General features: G+C 47.2%; 1 protein-coding gene across 1 annotated transcript in view; it reads right to left on the bottom strand.

Moving 5' to 3' along the window:
* Positions 1-1,008: 1,008 nt before the first annotated feature.
* ISM1 (isthmin 1) overlaps positions 1,009-13,418 on the bottom strand; it is an 84,153-nt gene continuing 71,743 nt past the window's right edge. Inside the window, exons 4-6 of the mRNA XM_060078946.1 lie at positions 11,836-11,979; positions 7,698-7,787; positions 1,009-1,526 (exon numbers count right to left, since the gene is read on the bottom strand). Coding sequence (XP_059934929.1) covers positions 1,009-1,526; positions 7,698-7,787; positions 11,836-11,979 — 752 coding nt within the window. The remainder of the gene's footprint in view (positions 1,527-7,697; positions 7,788-11,835; positions 11,980-13,418) is intronic.

The following is a 13,418-nucleotide window of genomic DNA, read 5'->3' as shown; positions in this document are numbered from 1 at the left end:
TCTTTCTTAAAACATAAAAAAATTAGGGTTTCCTAGACTTGAGTTCCCCTCCTTGTTTTTATATTTATTTACTGAGAATGTATTGTGGAGAAAAAAATTGTTACGATGGTATTAAAATAAAATAGATAAAATGAAGTTCATGTTCTCTCCCCATTTGTTTTGCATTTTTTCTTTGGAAAAGTGCTACTCCTTGTTTTTATGTCTGACCTTCCTGTAGCCTTCTGAACCTATTAAGGCATGAGCAGAAATTCTATTCTGGGGTCTTTTAGTAGAATCATAGCATTGTGTTAATACTGGCCTTTGTTTTAAAGTCCATTTAAAACCAGGCCTCAGATTTTCTCCTAAAATACCCATTTGCTCCCCACTCCCTACCCAGGCTGAGGCAAGGGCACTTGGAAGCTGAGACTTCATCAAGGTACCTCACTGGCTAACTAACACTTGGTTTCAGGTGGGTGTTTTCTTGTTTTGATATCTTTCTGTTGAATTCTTTATTTTTAAAGAAGTCATTACTACAAAATTCCCTCTCTCTTCCATCTCCCTAAGCCCCTTTCTGAACTCTCATGGAAGTGATTAAATAGTTTCACGATGACAACTCCAGAGAAAAGGTGACGTATAAGTCACATTCATATTAAATAAGTTACAAAAACTGCTTATCACGTTTACAACTTCCTTCTCTTTGCCCCTTTGCTTCTCTCGGAAACGCTGGATCAGGGGTGTGAGTTGAATCCCACCTGCTATGATGTCCAGGTTCTTCTTCCAGCTTCTTTCTCCCCATCTTCCTGAGGACATCCCACCTAGGAAGAGTTCCAAGGAAGCCATTGGCATTGAAGAGGCAACGGTGGCTTCATATGGCAGTCACGAGGGCCTGGCACACACCCCTAGTGTAACTTATGACAAATACTCATGTGGTATACGTACATATACATGTATGCGGGTAAGAGGGACTCTGTGCCAGGTGGCGGATCAGTGCAGTGTGTTTGTGTCACGAACAATAGAGGTGGTGTCTCTTTAATACTCTCTGGCCTCTTGAAACTGCTTGATATAATCTTCGTCCGAGGGGCTCTCTGTGCACTTCTGTCCGTTGTTGGGAGGTCGGGCCTCGTTATACCTGCTCCAGTCGCCCTTGCAGATAATCCAGGGCAGGATGTCCACTTTGTAGTGGAGCTCCGCTGAGAACTCAGTGCTGATGAGATTGGGTGTCCCCGCCCCTTTGCCCCTGGTGATGAGCTGCATGTTGTCGCCATAGCAACAGTGCTGGGCGGCCAGTGTGGTGCTCTCCAGGGACAGCATGGAGCGAATGCAGTACCGGGCCGTGGGCTTGTAGATCTCCAGCTTCTCCTTGGGCCCGCTGGCATCCTTCCAGCGGAAGTCCTTGCGTTTGATGCGGTCGAAGATGTCGGCCGTGCTGTAGGCCACCTCGGTGGGGTAGGAGCAGGGGCAGCTGGGCAGGTCGTTGATCACCTTGTGCATGTACTTCTTTAGGAACTCGCTCTTGCAGCTCATCCAGCGCTCACAGCTGTCCGTGTCTGAAACGGGCCAGAGAAACCCTCTGATCGCATGCAAAACCGGCTGCCTGATGACATTAAAGTCAACCTCTCCCTTCCCTGACTGGCAGCACCTGGAACCCCCAGGCCATGGGTGAACACAATCATGGCCCTTGAACTTGGGAACTTTGTTCTTGGCCCCACCAACTCCTTAATTTATATTATGAAAACTTTTCACATACATAGAAAAGTGGAGAGAATATATGTATACAATGACTACCCAGATGCCATCACCTAGACTTAATCATTGTATTTCCCTCATTAAAATTTTTTTTGGAAAGATATGATATTATTACCGCTAAGTTTTAGTAGGCATCTACAAAAAACAGAGGATAATTACACCATATTTTCTATGTTTTCCTAGATAACCGTAACCCCATTATCACCCATAACAAAATGAACAATAATTCAGAGGACCATTTTGAATCTCCTCTCTAAATAAGCAAAGAGTGGTGGAAAATGCCTCAAAGGGATATTTGTAGAACTAAGTTTTATTTCTGCCACTCACTGACTGGTTTAAACTAGGCTAGTGGCCTAACCTCTTAACCTTAGGCAGGAAAGAGTTAACAACCGTTACATGCAAATCCCTACGATAAGAGGTCTCAAAGAGGAAGAGGCTGGTGGTCCCTGCTTTTAGGGAATTTAATATTTAGGCCAGAGGACACTGACCTATAGACTTTGAGCCAGAACCTGCCCCAAGAGGTGTGTAGTGTTTGGCCTTACAGTATTAAAAAATATTGAATTAATTGCCAACGTTTAAGAATTATGTGATTCCACTTATTAATGTATATTCCTGGTTTCATTTGAAAAACCCAAAGATAGGTTGACATCAGTTCTGCATTGCCTTGTGAACAGGTCACCAGTGACCGCTTCTTGGTCAAGACAGGAGGTCCCCAGTTCACCACAGTCCCTACCTGGTCCCGTCACTCATGGGTGTTCGCTCTTAGTCCCTTAGTCATGAGAGTTCAGGACCTCTGGTTTAGTGAATGTCTCAGTTTGTGTTTTCCCAGACCCGGAGACAAAGATGTCAGTGAAAATGGTTCTTTGGGAAATGATTCTGGGAAACACCAGCAGGGAGTATGGAGGTGGGACAGGGAAGGGGGGTTGGCAATATGGGATGTGGATCAAACAAGTAACCACTGTAGAAACTGGAGCATCTTGCCCTTGGACCTCGGAAACCCATCCAGTGACAGGGTGGAACTTTACCCAAGCCCTGTGATTCTGGGAAACAGCCAAGGTTAAGACTTTCCCCCCGCCCTTGGGCATTCTGGAAAACCACTTACTGTAAGAACCCTCTTCCCCGCAGGACTTGATAAGACTCACAGCTGCTGCCTTGTTTACCCATGACAAAACCAGACACAGACCCTCCAGATTCCTTTTCTTGGTCTCATAAATGATTAGCTAAACTGCTCATCCCCGATCAGAACAAAACGCATCCCAACTAAACTTTAGTTAATATTCTCCCCTTCTTTCAAGCCCCTGAACTCTTTTTTTTTTTTTTTTGCGGTACGCGGGCCTCTCACTGTTGTGGCCTCTCCCGTTGCGGAGCACAGGCTCCGGACGCTCAGGCTCAGCGGCCATGGCTCACGGGCCCGGCCGCGCCGCGGCATGTGGGATCTTCCCAGACCGGGGCACGAACCCGCATCCCCTGCATCGGCAGGCTGACTCTCAACCACTGCGCCACCAGGGAAGCCCCTAACTTTTTATTTTGTATTGGAGTATAGCCAATTAACAATGTTGTGATAGTTTCAGGTGCTCAGCAAAGGGACTCAGCCATACACATACATGTATCCATTCTCCCCCAGACTCCCCTCCCATGCAGGCTGCCACATCACATTGAGCAGAGATCCCTGTGCTATACAGAAGGTCCTTGCTGGTTGCCCTTTTTAAATATAGCCGTGTGTACATGTCAACCCCAAGCTCCCTAACTATCCCTTTCCTCCACCCTTCCGCCCCTGTAGCCATAAGTTCATTCTGTAAGTCTGTGAGTCCGTTTCTGTTTTGTAAATACGTTCATTTGTATCATTTCTTTTCAGATTCCGCATATAAGCGATATCATATTATATTTCTCAAGCCCCTGAACTTTGACCTACCCTCTGCCTGGGCCAGCATATAGCCTCTCCTTAGGGGTCCCTACCGAAAATAGGCTGGTCTCAGGGCAGAACATTCTCTGATGCCCTATCTGATCTCACCAGCCTTCCTTCCCAATGCCTCACGTGGGGTTCTTCTAGCCTTATTTACTCCTCTGTAGAAGAAAACCTTTTGCCTAACCCTTGAGAGGCTTGCAGGCCTATAGACACAGTGTTTTCTCTATTGCAAATAGGCCCTTCCCCTTTTGCAATAATCCTTTGAATACAGTCTTTGAAGAGAGATTTTTTTTAATTTGGCGGGATATGGATATTATCCACCAGTTCCCATTAGTCACTGATAAGGGGCTGCTCCTGGACTTCTGGATGACTGTGGATTCATGAGCTGGTGGCTCTGGGGGCCAGAGCACGCCATCAGGCAAAGAACCACAGGGGCTGCTGGGGTGTAGGGATGTGGTGTGGGCAGTGGCAGGTTTCCCATCGTGTGTGGCTCAGGAAGCTGCAGTGGGTAAGATGAGCCATATCTAAAGCCACCCACCATGGTGGAATGTGGGGTGCATTAAGGGGGCCAAAGCAAAAAGTCCTGCGGGTGCTAAAAAGTGTCATTTCTATCAGTGCAAGTCAGGGAGTGCTTCAAGGTGTGTGTGACACCGGGCTGGCCCTGAGCCTCTTCAGGGCTGCATGGTGGCCACAAGTGTCCTGCTCAGAGCTCCTGCAAGGAAGCCTGCTGGGGGCACTTTGCTGCCTGGTGGCCTCCAGCTGTAGCCGCTGTGGATCTGCCATGGTTTCCACATCCAGGTTGTGCTCCCCCGGGGCTGCTCTCGGTCGATGACTGAGCCTGGTGTGGGTGCTGCCCAGCGGGGGACCCCTTTGTCAGGCAGCCTTTGCTGGGGGGTCCCCGTTGGCATGGTCCAGACTTTCTCAAGCTGCTTTGAGGCCCTTGCTTCCCAGTCCTCCTTCCTTCCCTCCCTTCCTTTGCAGGGGTCAGGCCTGAATCGTGGTCTGAAAGCCTTCCCTGCTTACTCCTGCTGCTTCTCCTCTATCCTTCCCGGGCGCTTCCCCAGTGAATCTCTTGAATGTCTGATCCCATCTCAGAAGGCTGGACCTGACTCAGACTACATACAGGAGCAGAGATGGGGCCGGGTGAGGGGAGGGCCATCCAGGTTGGTATTAACTGTGCAAACCACAGTTAAGCAGAAGAAGCCTGGGGGCAGGGTGCTTGTTCAGTTTCCCTGGAGCAGAGGATACAGGGAAGGAAGGTTGTTAGTGTCAGGTCATGGGGTCTTCGGTGTGGTTTAGGCTCGTTTCAGAGGGCACTAGGGAACCAGTGAAGGTTTCTGAGTGACAGTGAGCTCTTCACTGAGCTATGCAGTAGGAACAAGGATTCAGTGCTGATGCCAACTGTAAGAGTCCAGGTGAGATACTCTGGGAGGGAACAGCGGGTGGGGTCAAGAGTAGTCGGGGAGGTAGGGCTGCCAGGCCTTGGTGGGCTTGGGGGGAAGGGAGGAAGGTATCAGAAGTGACTCTCCAGCTCTGACCCAGGTGCCTGGGAGGCTGGTGGTGTCATGAGTGAAAATCAAATGGTTGGGCTTGCGGGGCAGCTTGCAGGGGTGCTCAGGTTTCTCTTGAGGGATATGAGAATGAGAAAGCTGGGGCGCCTCCCAGGAGCTCGGAAAGGCCTGGCCTAAGATGAAACACCTGGGCTCTTGGGCCAGACTGCCTGGGATCGAATCCCAACTCAAGTATTTAGTGGCTCTGTGACCCTGAGCAAGGTATTCTACCTCACTGTGCTTCGGTTTTCTCATCTCTAAACTGGGTATAAAAATTGCACTGATCTCCAAAAGTGCAATGAGGATTAAAGCAGAGGGAAAGCAGGGAGTACACAGAACAGGGCTGAGGATGCTGCCTGCGGGGATGGGCTGAGTGCTATGATTCCACCCCTGAGAGCCCCTGACTGAGCAGTTGCATAGAGATTGGAGGGTCCATCCTGGGAAGTGTGTGTCTGCAAAGCCAATGGGGGTCTCCCTCAGAGGGCAGGGTTTGCAGAAAAAAATTCAGCGAGGTCCCAGAAAATAGCTTTGTATTTTTCCTCCAGAGTAGAAGGTCATCATAATTCATGTACAGGACATAGGTCCTTTGACTTATTTTTTTAATCAAATTTACATGGAGTATTCAGTGTGAATGTTCTCAATGCTTTACAAGTATTAACTCATTTCACTCTACAATAGGTCTAGGAGGTAGGCACCATTACCTTAGACCATTTTACAGATCAGAAAACTGAGGCAGAAGTAGGTTAAGAAACTTGACCTTGTGCTAGTCAAGCTTTTCTCATCTCTGCTGGGCATCTTCCACTTGTCCTTCTACATCCTTATTCCACATTTTTCCTTGCCATGGAAGGCTGCCCTGTATGCACCAGATCTGTGGGCTCCCTAAGCCCTGGTTTCTAATTGGGGTGAGCCAATGGGAGGACCGGGTGAGGAACCAGAGAGAGGGAGGAGCAAAGTCAGGGTATTGTTCCCGAGGCTCTTCCCTCACTGTTACAAGTTGGCTACCTACTTCTGGGAGCTGGAAGTGTTGTCAGGCAGCCCTCTCTACACAGTGGCTCTGGGAACCACTCCTTCCCCTGGTCCCTTCAGGCCAGTGGGTGGTAAGGGTTCCCCATGCTTGCCAGCCCCAGGGTTCTGTACAAGCCCTTCTTGGTTTCCATCCACCTGCTCACACCTTTGCCAAAAGGCCCTCATCAAATGCTCCTCTATTACCTGATCTGCGAGTGAGCCTTGTCTGTTCCTGCCCAGAACCTGCCTGACCCACCAACCCCCCTCATCCCTGTGTGTCCTCAGCTGCCCACTGGGTGCAGCTGGTCCCATCCCCTGTGAAAGGGCAAATAGCTGTCTGCCTGTGGGGTGAGATATGGGGAGGCCTGAGACACTCTCTTCCCCAAAAGCCCATCTTGTTTTTTTATCATCTTATGCAAAATTCCCACATGTAGTCTTTAATTTTTTTTTTTTTTTTTTTTTGCGGTACGCGGGCCTCTCACTGTTGTGGCCTCTCCCATTGCGGAGCACAGGCTCCGGACGTGCAGGCTCAGCAGCCGTGGCTCACGGGCCTAGCCTCTCCGCGGCATGTGGGATCTTCCCAGACTGGGGCACGAACCCGTGTCCCCTGCATCGTCAGGCGGACTCTCAACCACTGCACCACCAAGGAAGCCCTAGTTTTTTGTTTGTTTGTTTTTGGTCAAATGCATTGTGTGTGCAGAAGGCTTCTGCTAACGTTTTGGTTGCACGTGAAGGACTGTGATGGAAACTCCGGGCAACAGAATTTCCAAACTGACTCCAGTGTGGCTGAGGAGGGCAGAGTGAAGAGGTGAGGAGAGGGTTTTGGGGGGCGGGGGTGGCAAAAAGAAATGGGGCAGGAGTCCTACCATTCTGTAATATAGAATTACACCCAGAAGCACGTGGAGCTATTCTTATTCAGCAAGCTTTCCCCTTGCTGAATAGACACTTTCAATTTTGTTTGGTCCACGTTCAGTGTACTTTAGCTAGCATTTCCGAGCAGATGAGTAGCAGGGTGTACCAAAGGGTTACGAAAGATTCACGTGGCGGGGAGTGAGATGGGGGAGGCATAATGTCGAGAAAGTTCCCGTTCTCTTCCTTCCTGCCCCCCGTCCTTCTGCTGGAAAACTGACATCACCATTTCTTGATTTTACTGGGGACACTCGGTGAGAGTTGGGAGAAGAGATGCCCTGAGGCTCGAGGCCCGAGTGTGGACGGATTCCGAGCTAGGGGCAGGGCACCCCGCCCGCGTGCTATGGATGCTGCGTGGCTGATATAGCAGGGCTGCTGGGCTCCGTCTGGTGCAGGAGGAATGGGGCGGCTGCTCTCTCTTGCTTGGTGTATATTCAGCGAGCAAGAAGTATGCTGAGAAAATTGGACCCCGTAAGAAGAAAACGAAACATTTAAATGGATCCAAGGATGGCATGGCAAAGGCAGAAGGAATCTCCAAAATGCTAGATCAATATTTGGATGGAAAAGCAAAAAAAAAAAAAAAAAAAAAAACCTTTCCTTACCAACTTCGAACAGTTTGGTGGCATTAAACTCTTCGCTTCCTGCAAGCAGACTCACTTCGGTGGCAGCTGTCCTGAAGGTGTCTTCGATTCCTAAACACAGACAGGAGCTCATTTTCCCTAGTTACATGGAAAAAGTCAGCCCTCCACCCCACACAGCCCCGCCCCACTGGGAAATAAAAAAAACAAATACACTTGAATAAAGCCTTTTTTGTATTCATTACTACTCATGGGCAGAAACTTGCCAACAGAGGAAACAGTAAAAAGCAGGTATAGAGCATAAAATATATTAAAACTCCAGATACCATTTGCAGCATGAAATCAGATCCAAATGTGCCTGAATGTGCCTAAGGAACTCATTCCTTGGGCTTAGGAATGGGATTTTGGGTGGTGCGGGATACGCGTCAGGATGGCTATCTATCTAGAGGTGTCAGGATGGCAAACTAAACTAGAGGCTGTAGAGCGTAGTGGCTGACAACCTGTCTCGTGGTCACCACCAGTCTTAAGGACTGACTCACTGGGTCCAAATCATTACTAGCTGTGTGACCCTGGGCAAGCGCTGGAACATCTGTGTGACTCAGTTTTCACAACCGTAAATGGGGGGGATCAATGACCCACCTCATAATGCTGAATGAATTAAATGAGTTATGTGTAAAGAAAGCACATAGAGTACCAAGTGGTAAGTGTTGGCTGACCTTTTCCCCTTGAATATTTGTCTAGTTCATTTTGAGGATGCAGCCGTCCGTAGCTAAAGACCAGATCTCTCATATGCTGGGACTTTTAGCATTGCTGATGATGTTTCAAAAAGAATAAGCTGGGGGAGCAATGAATTGGGAGCTTGGGATTAGCAGGTGCAAACAATTATATAGAGAATGGATAAACAGCAAGGTCTTACTGTGTAGCACAGGGAACTATATTCAATATCCTGTGATAAACCATAATGGAAAAGAATGTGTATATGTGTATAACTGAGTCACTTTGCTGTACAGCAGAAGTTAACACAACATTGTAAATCAACTATATGAAATAAATTAAAAAAAAAACCCAAATTCAAAGTTGAAAAAAAAGAATAACCTGGGCTTGTTATTACTTGCTCTGAGCAACTGAACCCAGCTTGCCTCAAATTTCCTGGTTCCCTCTCCTCCTCAAATGACGACCCCCACCCAGACTTCCTTTGCAAACAAGAATCCCCTGCAAATGGGGCCAGTCAGGAGAGAGAGGAGCAGTGGAACATGGACTATTTGTTGGAGAACCTTGACTGTCTTGCTAAGCATGAGTTGATATCCTTTAAGGGGCTCTCTCTGGTTTTTTGGGTTTTTTTTTTTTTTTTGCGGTACGCAGGCCTCTCGCTCTTGTGGCCTCTCCCGTTGCAGAGCACAGGCTCCGGACGCGCAGGCTCAGCGGCCATGGCTCACGGGCCCAGCCGCTCCATGGCATGTGGGATCCTCCCAGACTGGGGCACGAACCCGTGTCCCTTGCATTGGCAGGCGGACTCTCAACCACTGCGCCACCAGGGAAGCCCTCTCTCTGGTTTTATGTGAGGCCCCTAGAACTTATTTTTATGGTCAGCCTAAGGGACAAACTTTTACAGTGTAATCACTGCCAGGCCAGAGAGATGGCCTGTCCCACAAGTTCTTCCAGTAGAGCTGAGAATCAGGACACCAAAAAAGGAAAGAGATCCTGCAAAAGGAGATCCTTCATGTTCAAGGGAGCCCTGAAAAGCTGGAAGAGTCAAGAAAAGAAAGGCAGAAAGGATGGAAGGAGGGCAAGTTCAGATGAGAAGAAAATGTATGAACAGGGCTGCTGGCCACGCTGCTCTCAGTAGTGAGAGAAAACGAGAAGGAAACATTCAAAATGGTGGCAGGGAAGATACCTGCTATCAAGATACCTAGGTCTACTGCTTTAGGTCTGGGTGCCAGCTCTGGGAGAGAAAGCAATAAGCAAGCCTGCCCAAGCCCTGACATTAAATGCTGTCTGTATTCGTGTGTGGCTGAGCTCAATATCCTTCCCCTTGACAGAGGTGTAAGAGTCTAATGGTTAAGAGCATGGATTCTGGAATCAGACTGCCTGGATTCAAATCCCACCTGGACCACTTGCTGCCTGTGTGACTCTAGGCAAGTTAGCCTGTGTGTCTCAGTTTCCACAGCTGCCAAATGAGTACCATCGTCAATAGCTAGTTCATGAGGTTATTGTGAGGATTAGATGAAGTAACACATGCAAAGACCTTAGAAATTTGCTTGATACTTAAATACTCGAAAAGTCCTACTCTTCATGAAACTCGTTATCATCTTTTTCCCTTCTTCATCTTCCCAATCTTCATCTTCATCTTCATTTTCTTTTGTTTCATCTTATCTTCGTCATCATCTTCTTCTTCTTCCCCTCCTTTTCTTCTTCATTTCTTCCTGCCTTCCTCCTCTTCTCCCTTCTCATATTATTATTATTTATTGATTTCTACCCATCCAAATCCCATCCCACCAGACTTCTAACTCAGCTTCATTATGATGAACAGGGGAAAGATCAGGACAAGCATCTTGATGGTTGTTCCACTTTTGGAAATCCACCTGCATGGCTGACGGGGGCTAGAAATGCCTCTTCTCACACCATCAGCCCTGTTTTCTGCACATACCCCTTTGCTATCACACACATCACCAATCTGATCTTCTCTCTCTGCAGAAATCCCTTTGCTCTTCCACTTTTTTGTTCTAAATCTCAGCCTGAGAGATTTAGAACAGAGTTTCTAGGGGTAGAAAAAGGAAGTCTGGGGTGTGGGGATCAAATGTTCTGCCTCTGAAATTTCTTTTGGAGGAAGCCATTTGGAGCATGTGATTTCTTGGAAGAGCCCGAGATAGTATTTTAGGCTGGTTTTCTACCTGACCATGGGGAACACATGGTAGATGGAAAACTATAGACCAGGAGTTGGTAAACTTTTATGTAAAGGGTCAGAAAGTAACTATTTTAGGCTTTGTGGTTCACATATGGTCTTTTTTTTATTGAAGTATAGTTGATTCACAATGTTGTGTTAGTTTCGGATGCATAGCAAAGTGATTCAGATATATATATACATGTATATATATATATATAATTTTCCATTATAGGTTATTACAAGATATTGAATATAATTCCCTGTGCTATACAGTAGGTCCTTGTTGTTTATCTATTTATATATAGTAGTTTGTATCTGTTAATGCCAAATTCCTAATTTATCCCTCCCGGTTGGTAACTGTAAGTTTGCTATGTCTCCAAGTCTATTTTTGTTTTGTAAATAAGTTCATTTCACATACGGTCTTGGTTGCATATTCTTCCTCCTCTTCTCTCTCTTCTTCCTCTTCCTCCTTCTTCATAATCCTTTAAAAATGTGTGGGCCATACTGACATGGGCCATGGTTTGATAACTACTGCTATAGACACAATTATTTTTCACCCCAATATGGCCTCTCACCAAGTTTGTAATTAGTTAAGTTTTCAAAACACTGACAATGCAGTTTAAAGTGATACTTAACTGCCAAGTTGCCCCAATTTGCTCCCTCTGGAGCCTTCAGCAACTCTCAGGCTAACACATGGTTTTTCTGTAGATGGCCATTAAGCCTCTGGTCCTGGCTTCCTTATTAGACCATGAACACCTGTCTTCATGTGTCTCTTTAAGGTACAACCCACCCCACATCAAAGGCTCAAGTTAACCAGAATCCCTCCTTTAAATTAAGTACATGGTGGCATTGTCTTCTAAGTCACAGTTACTGCAATTGTGTATAAGGCTCAGAAAATCCATCTTTTCATCCACTAAGCTCATTACTCGTCTCTTGTCCCAGTCTGGTCAGAATTCTTAGGAAAATCGTTGCCCTGTAGGAAGTCAATTTCTATAAGTTTTTAAATATAAACTAAAAGCTTCCCCAGACTCACAGATATAGAGAACAAATTAGTGGTTACCAGTGGGTGGGGGGCGGGGAGGGTCAATATAGGGGTGGGGGCGTGGTAGGTACAAAATACTGGGTATAAGCTAAGCTACAGGGTTGTATTGTATACATGTGGAATATAGCTAATATTTTGTAATAACTGTAAATGGAGTGTAACCCTTAAAAATTGTATAAAAAGATTAAAAAAAAAGCTGCCCTTTAACGTGGAGCCACACCCCTGCGTAAACCCACCTGGGCAGTTTGGACGGTCACATGTCCTAGATTCGGTTGCAGTGCATGCGTAGCCACAAGACCTGGTCCGTTTCTGGTTGCCGTTCCCACAGGTGACGCTGCAAACAGACCAGAGACTCCAGTCTCCCTCACCATCTGTAGAATCTGGAACGGAACCAGGGAGGTGGTCACCAGCCTTCGCCAAAGAGTCCCCAAATCTCCCCCATTGAACTGCCAGCCACCTGTCCATTTCTGACGTTCCCATTGTTAGAGGGGGCCAGATGCCAGCTGGAGTCGAAAGCCTATGGCTCCAGGGTTCATTTTAGGGATTAGCTTAGTAATGGCAGGGACTCTGTCTGAGGTTTTGGACACCTGGCCAGGGCCTGCCCCCTAGAAGGTGCCCAGTAAGTGCTTGTTGAGAATGTGTACATTCACAGAGTGTGGAGCCATGGAATAATATGGTAGGGATTTTCCAAAATGACCACCATCAGTTCCTTCACACACAAAGAGAGGAGTCACATCATGGGCCCCCAAAACACTACACATGGGAATGCAGCCTTCTTGGACCTTCCAGGCGCTTCTCAGTGGACAGCTGATGCCATTGGCAGTAGAAGAGATGCCCAATGGGGCCCCACCTGAACTCCTGAGCCACAGAATCATGAGAAATAATACACTGCTGATGTTTTAGTCACCAAATTTTGGAATGGTTTGTTATGCAGCAGTAGATAACTGATACATAATGGTAAAGCTAGAAGTGGTCCTTGAGGTCATCACTCAACATCCATTCAACAAATACCGAGCCCCTATTATGTGCCAGGCACAAATCAGGGTATGTGAGATATATCATTAAATAAAGCTTTCAAAGATCTCTGCCCTGTGGTACTAATATTTTTGTGAGAAGATTCAGACAATAATCAATAAACACAAAAAAATGAGTAAATTATACAATATATCAGAAATCGATGAATGGTATGGAGAAAGGAGAAGTGGACCAGACTAGGGGGGCCTGGAAGTGTGAGAGCTGTGAGAGAAGTTGGTATGTTATCTAGACTAACTTCCTCTTTTTAAAAGTAAGGAAACTAAGTCCTGGAGTGCTTGGGTGACCCATTCAAGGTCATAAGCGTAAGAGGAAGGAAAGCTTGAGCCCTAGTGCTAAATCCTTGATCTCTAAAGCTTGACCCTTTCTGCAGCATCTCCCCTCTGAACTACTTTTTCCTGCTTTATCCAAATCTTCCTCCAGACTTGGGGCCTCTGCCAGGGCCAAGCACCGAGCCCCAGACATGTGCCTCGCAGGGAAGGGGTCGGCTCTGCTCAGAACAGGTCGCGGTGATCATGATTACTTAGGCCTGGCAAGAATGCAGTCCACACATGTTTCTACCTGATCCGTGGGCCCCGTGCCAGGCTCCCAGGCCATCGTTTACAGAGTGATCACTCTGAACACTGCTCAGGCAAACCCAGGGCCACTGAGTCTCAGCCCATCATACAAAGTTGGTGGGGGGATTCCTGGTCCTCTTCCCTAACCCAGAGCCAAGAGTCTGCCCACACCTCGCCTGCTCCCAGGGGCCCCATCCGTTTCTCCCCACTTCCCAAAAGGGATTTTTCCG

The sequence above is a fragment of the Mesoplodon densirostris genome, chromosome 16, assembly GCF_025265405.1.
Source record: "Mesoplodon densirostris isolate mMesDen1 chromosome 16, mMesDen1 primary haplotype, whole genome shotgun sequence".
NCBI classification, from domain to species: Eukaryota; Metazoa; Chordata; class Mammalia; order Artiodactyla; family Ziphiidae; genus Mesoplodon; species Mesoplodon densirostris.
Note: the sequence above shows the minus strand (reverse complement) of the source record. Positions and strands in the feature narration are given on the sequence as shown.